The sequence below is a fragment of the Oncorhynchus tshawytscha genome, linkage group LG31, assembly GCF_018296145.1.
Source record: "Oncorhynchus tshawytscha isolate Ot180627B linkage group LG31, Otsh_v2.0, whole genome shotgun sequence".
Taxonomy (NCBI): Eukaryota; Metazoa; Chordata; class Actinopteri; order Salmoniformes; family Salmonidae; genus Oncorhynchus; species Oncorhynchus tshawytscha.
Window position 1 is genome coordinate 20,730,009 of NC_056459.1, and position 12,326 is coordinate 20,742,334.

At 41.5% G+C, this 12,326-nt stretch overlaps 1 protein-coding gene across 6 annotated transcripts in view; it reads right to left on the minus strand.

The window, feature by feature from the left end:
- Positions 1-1,307: 1,307 nt before the first annotated feature.
- The window catches only part of dennd3a (DENN/MADD domain containing 3a), a 45,724-nt gene continuing 34,705 nt past the window's right edge, over positions 1,308-12,326 (minus strand). For 5 of the 6 annotated variants that reach the window (XM_024395417.2, XM_024395415.2, XM_024395414.2 and 2 more), the window contains 6 exons: positions 9,917-10,059; positions 9,299-9,459; positions 8,713-8,852; positions 7,230-7,348; positions 2,611-2,748; positions 1,308-2,247 (listed from right to left, as the gene is read on the minus strand). In XM_024395417.2, coding sequence (XP_024251185.1) covers positions 2,047-2,247; positions 2,611-2,748; positions 7,230-7,348; positions 8,713-8,852; positions 9,299-9,459; positions 9,917-10,059 — 902 coding nt within the window. In that variant the 3' untranslated portion in view covers positions 1,308-2,046. Of the gene's footprint in view, positions 2,248-2,610; positions 2,749-4,599; positions 4,722-7,229; positions 7,349-8,712; positions 8,853-9,298; positions 9,460-9,916; positions 10,060-12,326 lie in introns of all 6 variants that reach the window. The other variant, XR_006080492.1, reaches the window with a different exon arrangement.

Sequence of the window (12,326 nt, forward strand, 5' to 3'; positions counted from 1 at the left end):
AATGGAATGGCATCAAATGAATGGAAACCATGTGTTTGATGTTGTTGATAACTTACCACTTATTCTGCTACAGCCATTACCAGCCCACACACACAATACTTCTTCTGGGAATTGATATGTCTGTGAGGGGAGGAGTCTTCCTGTTATATACTGTACGTGTGTATAAATGATGTCATGATGTGTGTTGGACTAATCTTGTTGCTGTCACCCAGTCTGTGGGTTGGTAGCAGGTAGCCTACCCATAGTAGCTACCGGCACTGGGCCAGTAACCGAAAGGTTTCTGGTTCAAATTCCCAAGCTGACTAGTTAAAAAAAATCTGTTGAATTATGCCCTTGAGCAAGGCACTTAACCCTAATTGTGACTAAGTCGCTCTGGATATGAGTGTCTGCTAAATGACTTTATGTATAGATGCTTGATTCAACAGGGCCCCTGTGTAATGTAATCCTAGTATTATAGATTCAACCTCAAAAGGTCTTAAACGGCCCTGGATTCAATTACTACAACTCATAGCAAAGTTGTAGTTATGACCAAAAAACATTGTTTTTAAAAATCCCCCATCTCTAATCTACAGCTGGATTTAAAATGTGGTCTGTGATTGTTTATGTGTTGCATTGTATGAACACAGAGAGGAGAGGGATTTATATTTGTAGAGCTGGCAACAGTTAGATAATAAAAATTGGAATACTCTGGCATTTGGATGATGATTTTGCCATCTGCTGGTGTGATTAATGAGAGGATTCTCAGATGATGTAGATACGGGCTTGCCTGTAGACACCTTAACGGGATTTAATACAAATCTGAATAAAGATTACTGCATGAAGGCAGCCAAATTATTACATCTGATTATATATGGGCCAAGAGGGTTAAAATGTTATAATCCTCAAGAATAAAAAAATGGTACTATAGCTGAATATTGTTGTTGTGCTGTGGGATGAATCAAAATACTTTTTGAAAAGGTACTGTAGATTTTCAGGAGTTGGGCAGGGACTCTGCTGTCCTGATGTTAGGGGGAAGCTTGTGCCACCAAATCGCTATATAGAGAAATTAAAGTATTTAGTATGTCATTACAATGTCAATCTCATGACATGTAGCCTACACAAACAGTTTACAGAAGACAGTTCTGGGATGTGAATTAAAATGTAATAGAGGCTGTACTGTCCCCTGGTGGAAAAAGGCATATTACAAAACAATATATACTACTATAAAGAACATACAAGAAACTAATATTAATGGAAAATATTTCACTTGTTCATTTAAAATGTTAGAAGAAGTAGCTTGTGTCATGTTATATGAAGACTGAGACAAATACATTACTAAACATTTTAATAACACTAAAATGCATAGTTTGGGTTGAGTGTATTAAACATACAAAAACATATTTAGAAGAAAAAGCACATACATCCAAATAAGTATTTCATATTTAATGTGAGTAACTTGTGAAGCATCCCAATATAAAAAGATCTAAGGTTCCTCCTTTGATGTAAATAATACAATAAGCAGTGTACCGCTTAAAAGGAAAATGACACCCAAAACTGTTTTGGTATTTGTTTCATTAGTCCATTGTTGATCTAGTCCAAAAATGCATCACAACGGCAGTATTTCTGTATTTTTTAAATTAAATATCTTGAAAAATGTTTTTCTGATATTCAAAACATGTTGGGATTATATCAACAATGGACTAATGAAACCAATACCTAAATAGTTTCCATTTAACATAAACAATAAGATACATGCGTTTAAAACTATAGGTTGGAAAGTTTATTCCATCAATTAAAAGACATCCTATGCAATCAGGTGAACTTTGGTTTGGTCATCCATCCACAGGCAATCACAAATCATGACAAGAGTTGATTTCCCAACTGTTCATAATCACCTGGGTTATTAGGGCACACCTTAGCAAAACAATTTTCAATGGTTAACAAAAATGAGCATTTCTTATTGAACAAGTTCCTGTTTCAGTCCGTTTTCTACCGTTTGGTGCCTACTGAACATGATCCTGTTCTGACCCCCAGCTACCAGGTGGCAGTGTTGAATTTCCACTCAAGTTACTCCACTTTCCAGATGGCTATCTTCCCGTCCTCGCGTGCTGCCCCACTCAGCACATAGCGGTCCTCTGCGGAGCACAGTGCCTGGACACAGTCTGTGTGAGCTACCAGCTCCTTCTCCACCGTGTGTCGCTGGGCATCCACTACGTAGATCTTCCCCCTGGACTTCCCCGAACTCCACCCTCGGCCCCCAACCCAGATCTGACAGGACCGGTTAACAGATTATGGTGATGAAATAAAGGACACATCTCATTTCTGGTTTTAAGACATGCTGAATTGACAATTGACATGACAGAGTGCATTGTGATAGGAATGATCTAGTCAGTATTTGTTTAAAGCGGGGAAAAAAGGCGGGAAAGGAGCGGGAAAGGGAACCCATGGTGATTTGGGCCTGTTAATACTTTAAACCTAGGTTAAACTTTCACATAATACCTTAATACAGAACTAAGTAATGTAACTAATCCAGTGGAGTATCCAAGCAATGCCATCTTATAGAAAGTACAGTAGAGTAGAATAGAAGCACACTCATTTTCCTCCTACAGTACAGTCTACAGACAATCTCACCTGGTTTTTGACCTTGATAAGGCAGGTGACGCCTGCACAGTCAGGCAGCTGGATCCTCTGGAAAGGCTTGGTGGGCTCCCTGAGGTGCCACACACACAGCTCCCCTACGTCTATACAGGCCGTCCACAGCTGCTCCCTCTGAAACACGTACGGTACACAACACGGCTCCAATCATCACTCCCATACCATGTCAAAGTAGCCCAGACCTCGTAGTAGGCTGTATGTAAACTATGACATACTATGTACATACAGTGGGGTCTGAAATGATTGACACCCTTGAAAAAAGATGAGCAATTAATAGAGTATAAAATAAATAAAATACTGAGTTATTGTATGCAACAAAAAAAAGGAAATTTTATTTTATACTACCGTAATACAATTGCTCAGAGAAAGATATTGTTTAACAGGTAATTTTTTTTTTCTCAAAAAAAAAAAAAGGTAGGATTAAAAATTGACAGCCCCTAAAGATTCTTATAGATAATGTAGTCAAAAGTGTAGTATTTGGTCCCATATTCCTAGCTTGCAATGACTTAATCAAGCTTTTGACTCTCAAACTTGGATACATTTGCAGTTCATTTGGTTTGTTTGATTTGGTTTGCCCAATAGAAATGAATGGTAAATAATGCATAGTGTCATTTTGGAGTCACTTTTATTGTAAATAAGAATAGTCGATGTATCTGAAGACTTCTACCTTAAATGTAGAAGCTACCAGGATTACAGATATGGTGAGAGGTTACCATGTCTTGGGGGTATGATCTTTGATCCTCATCATTATTCCATTTGAGATAATAAAATAAGCAAAATATATATACACACATTTCAGTTTGACACACTCAAAGCGGAGCGCCTGGCACCTTTTACCAGAGGTGTGGACTCGAGTCACAAATGACGATTTTAGACTCAACAAAATCAAAAAAGACTAGCAATTCAACTTTGACACCAATGACTAGTAACTTAACTTGGATTTGAGCCTTTTGACTCAAACTGACTTGATACCCTCCAAGCCAAAATATATACAAAATTATGCTATTAAAAAAAGTGTGCAGCGCATCAACTCTCATTTAACGGATTACAGTTTGAATCGGACAGCAGCCAATCAAACTGTGCCAACGGAGAAAAAGTTGCGTGTGGCAGAGGAAAGTCGGCGAGTGAATTCAAATGGAGCCCTTGGAAAGACACACCTAAGATTTAGCTACAACTGCTGTTCCTAAAACCATTGACACCATTGACATTAGCCTACTGTAACCACACACAGAGAGGTTGTGTGTGTGTGTGTTAAGGTTGGGCGATTGTGTACAAGCCTACGTCGCCCGATTGCGCCCCATAGCGATCCTCGATCGCTATATGGGGGGGTGCAGTGCAGGTTTTATCTCCCATCTTTTGGATCTGTATTTTTTTCCACAGACATTCAGGCCAGTGGAAAATTGTAGGCCTACTTGAAGTTCAGTAGCAGTTGTTTTGATGTACCTTTTAATAAATTATTGTAACTTTATGGCAGGATTGTTTTAGGTGTCTAGAGTATATCTAGAGAGAGAGAGCACTACAATATTTTGTTTTTGTTGTCATATTGACAAGCAGGTAATTTAATTTATTTCCATGGAAATATAAAGTTTATTTGGAAAACAATAAATATATGTTTAAAAGCATTCATGAATTGCGTAAATTTAATATGCTAACTATTACTCTTGTTAAAAATATGAAATGGTATTAAATTTGGTGAAGAGCACATTATGACTGGTTTAGGACTCGAAACTCAAAGTTTAGAACTTGAGACTTGACTCAGACTTGCCTGTCTTCACTTGGGACTTGACTTGGGACTTGAGTGCTAAGGCTTGAGACTTACTTATGACTTGTAAAACAATGACTTGGTCCCACGTCTGCCTTTTACCATACCCACCCACTTAGGAGCCAGGCCCAGACAATCAGGATGAGGTTTTCCCCCCAAAAAAGGGATTTATTTCAGACTGAAAAACTCGTCAGTTTCATTACCTGTCAGGGTGGCTGATCTCAGACAATCCCGCAAGTGAAGAAACCAGATGTGGAGTTCCTGGGTTGGTGTGGGAACACGTGGTCTGCGGTTGTGAGGCCGGGTGGACGTACTGCCAAATTCTCTAAAACAACGTTTGAGGCGGCTTATGGTAGAGAAACGGACATTATATTATCTGGCAACAGCTCTAGTGGACAATCCTGCAGTCACCATGCCAATTGCACACTCCCTGAACTTGAGACATCTGTGGCATTGTGTCGTGACAAAAATGCACATTTTAGAGTGTCATTTTATTTTCTCCAGCACAAGGTGCACCTGTGTAATGATCATGCTTTTTAATCAGCTTCTTGATATGCCACACCTGGCAGGTGGATGGATTATCTTGGAGAAATGCTCACTAACAAGGATGTAAACAAATTTGTGCACTAAATTTGAGAGAAATAAGCTTTGTGTGTGTGTATGGAAAATTGAGGATATTTTATTTCAGCTCATCACTCACACACACACACACACACACACACACACACACACACACACACACACACACACACACACACACACACACACACACACACACACACACACACACACACACACACACACACACACACACACACACACACACACACACACACACACGTGGGGTTGTTCAAAAAGGAATAAAATGTTAGTGTTTTATATCAACTGAATTGCCTTTGTGACTATACATGGAGTATAGCAAATATTAGGTACACCTTCCTAATATTGAGTTGCACCCCCTTTTGCCCTCAGAACAGTCTCAATTTGTCAGGGCATAGACTCTACAAGGTGTCGAAAGCATTCAACAGGGATGCTGGCCCATGTTGGCGCCAATCCTTCCTAAAGTTGTGTCAAGTTGGCTGGATGTCCTTTGGGTGGTGGACCATTCTTGATATACAAGGGAAACTGTTTAGCGTGAGAAACCCAGCAGCGTTGCAGTTCTTGACACAAACCGGTGCGCCTGGCACCTACTACTACCATACCCTGTTCATAGGAAATTAAATGTTTTGTATTTCCCATTCACTCTCAATGGCACACAATCCATGTCTCAAATCCTTCTTTAACCCGTCTCCTCCCATTCATCTACACTGACTGAAGTAGATTTAACAAGTGACATCAATAAGGGATCAGAGCTTCACCTGGTCAGTCTATGTCATGGAAAGAGCAGGTGTTAACATTTTATATACTCAGTATGTGTGTATAGATAGATGGATAGAGATATATACACACAGTACAGTTGGAGAGTATTCAGACACCTTGACTTTTTCCACATTTTGTTACAGCCTTCTAAAATTTATTACATATTTTTTTCCCTCAATCTACAAACAATAATACTCCACAATGAAAAAGCGAAAACAGGTTTTTAGAAATGTTTGAGCTCAGGTGCATCATTGATCATCCTTGAGATGTTTCTACAACTTGGAGTCCACCTGTGGTCAATTAAATTGATTAGACATTATTTGGAAAAGCTCACCTGTCTATATAAAGGTCCCACAGTTGACAGTGTATGTCAGAGCAAAAACCAAGCCATGAGGTCAAAGGAATTGTCCGTACAGCTCTGAGACAGGATTGTGTCGAGGCACAGATCTGGGGAAAGGTACAAAAACATTTCTGCAGCATTGAAGGTCCCGAGCACACAGTGGCCTCCATCATTCTTAAATGGAAGAAGTTTGGAACCAAGACTCGTCCTAGAGCTGGCTGCCCAGCCAAACTGAGCAATCGGGGGAGAAGGGAATTGTGCCCGGGAGGTGACCAAGTACCTGATGGTCACTGACAGTTCCTCTGTGGAGATGGGAGAACGTTCCAGAAGGACAACCATCTCTGCAGCACTCCCCCAATCAGGCCTTTATTGTAGTGTCCAGACGGAAGCCACTCCTCAGTAAAAACGCACATGACAGCCCACTTGGAGTTTGCCAAAAGGCACCTAAAGGAGTCTCAGACCATGAGAAACAAGATTCTCTGGTCTGATGAAACCAAAATTGAACTCCTTGGCCTGAATGCTAAATGTCACGTCTGGAGGAAACCTGACACCATCCCTACGGTGAAGCATGGTGGTGGCAGCATCATGCTGTGGGGATGTTCTTCAGCGGCAGGGACTGGGATACTAGTCAGGTTCGAGGGAAAGATGAACGGAGCAAAGTACAGAGAGATCCTTGATGATAATCTGCTCAGGACCTCAGACTGGGGTGAAGGTTCACCTTCCAACAGGACAACAACCCTAAGCACACAGCCAAGACAACGCAGGAGTGGCTTCGGGACAAGTGTCTGAATGTCCTTGACTGGCCCAGCAAGAGCCTGGACTTGAACCCGATCCCAAGGATCTGCAGAGAAGAATGGGAGAAACTCCCCAAATACAGGTGTGCCAAGTTTGTAGCGTCATACCCAATAAGACTCGAGGCTGTAATCGCTGTCAAAGGCGCTTCAACAAAGTACTGAGTAAAGGGTCTGAATACTTCTGTAAATGTGATCTCAGCTTTTCAAATGTCTAAAAATGTGTTTTTGCTTTGTCATTATGGGGTATTGTGTGAAGATTCATGGGGGGGAAGTGGAAAAAGGGGTCCGAATACTTTCCGAATGCACTGTGCATCTCTATATGACCACAGACACTACCCACCTCATGGTAGAGCAGGAGGCTGCTGAAGGCAGTTGGGGAGCCACAGAGCTGCTCAGGAAGGGAGATCTTGCGATGTAACATTCCATTTTTCCACACCTCCATAATGCAGTCTCTGGCACCTGAATGATGTAGGAGGAATAACATTCCCAAATCACAAATAAAACTATCAATAAGAATCCATCTGTCATCTGTGATCCACCTCCAAGCAGACGACACCATGTTGTATACTTCTGGCCCTTCTTTAGACACTGCATTAACAAAGCTCCAGACGAGCTTCAATGCCATACAACTCTCCTTCCGTGGCCTCCAACTGCCCTAAAATGCAAGTAAAACTAAATGCATGCTCTTCAACCGATCTCTGCCCACACCTGCCTGCCGGTCCAGCATCACTACTCTGGACGGTTCTGACTTAGAATATGTGGACAACTACAAATACCTAGGTGTTTGGTTAGACTGTAAACTCTCCTTCCAGACTCACATTAAGCATCTCCAATCCAAAGTTAAATCTGGAATCGGATTCCTATTTCGCAACAAAGCATCCTTCACTCATGCTGCCAAACATACCCTCGTAAAACTGACTATCCAACCGATCCTTGACTTCGGCAATGTCATTTACAAAATAGCCTCCAACACTCTACTCAGCAAAGTGGATGCAGTCGATCACAGTGCCATCCGTTTTGTCACCAAAGCCCCATATACTACCCACCACAGCGACCTGTATGTTCTCGTTGGCTGGCACTCGCTTCATATTCATCACCAAACCCACTGGCTCCAGGTCATCTATAAGTCTTTGCTAGGTAAAGCCCCGCCTTATCTCAGCTCACTGGTCACCATAGCAGCACCCACCCCAGCAGGTATATTTCACTGGTCTCCCCCAACGCCAATTCCTCCTTTGGCCGCCTTTCCTTCCAGTTCTCTGCTGCCAATGACTGGAACGAATTGCAAAAATCACTGAAGCTAGAGACCCATATCTCCCTCACTAACTTTAAGCACCAGCTGTAAGAGCAGCTCACAGATAACTGCACCTGTACATAGCCCATCTGTTAATAGCCCATCCAACTACCTCATACCCATATTGTTTTTTTGTTTTTTTGCTCCTTTGCACCCCAGAATCTCTACTTGCACATTCATCTTCTGCACATCTATCACTCCAGTGTTTAATTGCTAAATTGTAATTATTTCGCCACTATGGCCTATTTATTGCCTTACCTCACGTCATTTGCACACACTGTACATATACTTTTTCTATTGTGTTATTGACTGTTTGTTTGTTTATTCCATGTGTAACTCTGTGTTGTTGTTTGTGTCGCACTGCTTTGCTTTATCTTGGCCAGGTCGCAGTTGTAAATGAGAACTTGTTCTCAACTGGCCTACCTGGTTAAATAAATGTGAAATAAAAATAAATAAATATATATACACAGTAGTATAGTACAACCAGAAGTTATTTTAAGTACCCTATTTTTATGCTTGTACGTGTACTTACAGCACCATAGGGTTCCATTGCAGAGCTGAACGGACTGGAGACGGTCGCAGGAGACCCGGAACCGTTTCCTGACCTGTAACGTGGACACGTCCCACACTATCACTGCACCCTCCGCACTGCAGGAGTATGCCACCTTGGGGCTGCAACAGGGAATACATGTTCAGGTAAAGATTCATGTTATTCATAACCACAGGGAAAAATCAGCAGGGTCATGTTTATTGTGGCACACAGTGGCGAAATGTTTTTAAAAAACGGGAAAGAGCATTTCATATTGGACACGTTCAGATAGTCGCTTCCTGCTTAAGTCCATTGTCCTCCTTTTGGTGCCTAATGAACACGACCCAGGCATAAAGAAAGGATGTTATACTTAAAACAATTTTACTTCGAGCTGGGACTGCTCATTGATGCTGTTATCATGCGGTCCTAAAAAGACAGCTCTCTCTGTGGATATGATGCCAGTAGTAGCTGTATGTTTAACTTCACTATATTACATTTCATTTTACAAGGACAGTGCTCATTAATCAACATTACTGTAAGTTTAAGCCAGCCGGATAGTTTTCAACTGCATGTCATCGTCACCCCTCACCTGTATTTCTCGCTGCGTTCCCCTAGGGACAGCCCTGTGACCTCACTGCGGTGGTCTGTCAGTTGCTGTTTACAGGACATGCTGCGGGTGCTGATTATGTAAATTACTGAATCCTGGGAGCCAATCCACACTTGCTGCCGGTCCACTCCCAGCATGCAGTTCTGGACAAAACAACAAAACATGGAATCTCAGGACCATGTTACCAGACAGGCTGGCCTACCCATTTCAAACCAGGTGGCCTGCCTATTTCAAACCAGGTGGCCTGCCTATTTCAAACCAGGTGGCCTGCCTATTTCAAACCAGGTGGCCTGCCTATTTCAAACCATGGCACCAAGACATTTCAGACATAAAACACAATTTCAAAAACATAGAAGCAGGTCCAAGCAGGTCATTTCAGTCATAACATACTGTACCCACCAGGGGTCAGCAGAATCCCTTGAGTTATTTTCATCTACACAAACACTAAATATAGCCAAATGGGACCAAGCAGAAGACAACTAAATGTGGTAAGTGAATTACTACTGCTTTTTGATAATTCTATAAATTGTCCTCCTCCCTTCAATTTGCCTACTCCTTTAAAATAGTGGTCCCATCCCCATTCCACATAAACAGCCATACCACTCGTGAAGTTCCCACTTGGACTTGGTTCTGCTGCATGGACCAGCTGGCTGCATCAAACACCACCACCTTCCCGTCACTCAGGGCACACCACAGTTTGGGGTTCCCATCACCCTCAGAGTCAGACGACACGCCCAGCTGGCCTGAGAATGTGAACAAAAATATTGCTGAATTCAGGAACCCCTGAATCTGCATTTTCTATGCATCTATTTATATTGTCCTACAAGCATGGCAGAATATTTCTCATATGCTGAAAAAGTCTTTATACTGTAGGTCTGATTCAAATACAGTAAGTAGCTCATGGCTTGACTAGTAGAGATGGTAACTACAGTGCATTTGGAAAGTATTCAGGCCCCTTGACTTCTCCCACAATGTTATGTTACAGCCTTATTCTAAAATGGATTAAATAGTCCCCCCCCGCCCTAAACATGCATGCAATAGCCCATAATTACAAAGCAAAAACAAAGCTCCAAGGACAATTCCGTCGACCTCATGACTTGGTTTTTGCTCTGACATGCACTGTCAACTGTGGGACTTTATATAGACAGGGTGTGCCCTTCCAAATCTTGTCCAATCAATTGAATTTACCACAGGTGGACTCCAATCAAGTTGTAGAAATATGTCAAGGATGATCAATGGAAACAAGATGCACCTGACCTCAATTTATAGTCTCATAGCAAAGGGTCTGAATACTTAAATAAGGTATGTTTTAAATTTTTTGCAGAAATGTCTAAAAACTTTGTCATTATGGGCTATTGTGTGTAGATCTTCTTTTTTTAATTAAATACATTTTGAATAAGGCTGTAACCTAACAAAATGTGGGGAAAGTCAAGGGGTCTGAATACTTTCCGAATGCACTGTATACAGTTAAGTTAAAAATATAAAAAATCCCTGATGAAGGCTGAGGCTGAAATGCATTGAATATTCTTCATTTATAATAAATACGTATATTCTAATACATCTAGTGTCTTATGTGCATAGGTGAATCTCTCTCACACACACACACTGAAGAAGTGTAAACATTTAGTTACACAATGGCTTACATATGGAACGTTTCAGACATCAATCCATATTACGGAATACAACCTAAATCTGTCCTCCTTCAGCCTAGCTGTTCCATTTCCTCTTACGGCCTAACATTTATTTTTCAAATCATAATAGGAAAAAGAAAAGAACTTGATGTGTCACATCCTCCCTTTCTTGGGGAGGAGTGATGAACAGAACAGAAAGGAGGGGAGGAGGGAATCTGGACTCTGTCCAAGAGTACATAAGTGACCTACATTTAGTCCCAGTGAGCTGGGACTTCAACGGTGCTCTGAGCTGATGTAGCACTATTACTAATGCCTAGAGCGGTGCTTCTCAAACCTCTCCACCTAGACATTTCACAAGTTTGTTGTAGCCCTGAACTAGCTCCCCTGATTTACCTATTCAAGGGTTTGATGATTAGTTGACAAGTTGAATCAGGTGTGCTAGCTCTGGAATTGTTCAAAGATATGGAACGTCTTGGGTGTCTCCGAGAAGAGGCTTGTGAACCACAGGCCTAGAGTGTCATGTCCAGGCCCCGTACCATGGTCACTACCATGCCCCCTTCTAATTGGTTACAGATGGACCAATCAGGGGGAAGGCTCAGACAAACACACCACTGTCTGTGAGAGGACCAGGGGAAGGAGTAGGGAGAAGGGACACGGTGTTAAACAAAGAAGCTGCTGTTGGTTCCTTGATGTCACTAGGGTAGCCTAGTGGTTAGAGCTGACAAGGTACAAATCTGTCCTTCTGCCTCTGAACAGGCAGTTAACCCACTGTTCCTAGGCCGTCATTGAAAATAAGAATTTGTTCTTAACTGACTTGCGTAGTTAAATAAAGGTAAACTAAATCAAATAAAAAAGACACAGGCTCCTTTACACAGAGTGCTGGGACTGAGGAGCCTTGGAGACTAGAGCATGTTTCTTACGATGTGCCCAGTGAAAACACGAACCGTACAAATGAGTCTGAGAAAAACAACGCCGATTCAAACGAGTGATGTGAGATGTTCAAGATGTGAAATTAATACAGAAGTCAGAATCAAACATCTCACTGTGTCAGATAGTGTAAGGTCTGTGGAAGTTTACATACACTTAGGTTGGAGTCATTAAAACTTGTTTTTCAATCACTCCACAAATGTCTTGTTAACAAACTATAGTTTTGGCAAGTTGGTTAGGACATCTACTTTGTGCATGACGAGTTACTTTTTCCAACAATTGTTTACAGACAGATTATTTTACTGTATCACATTTCCAGTGGGTCAGAAGTTTACATACACTAAGTTGACTATACCTTTAAACAGCATGGAAAATTGTCATGGCTTTAGGAGCTTCTGATAGGCTAATTGACATCATTTGAGTCAATTGGAGGTGTACCTGTGAATGTATTT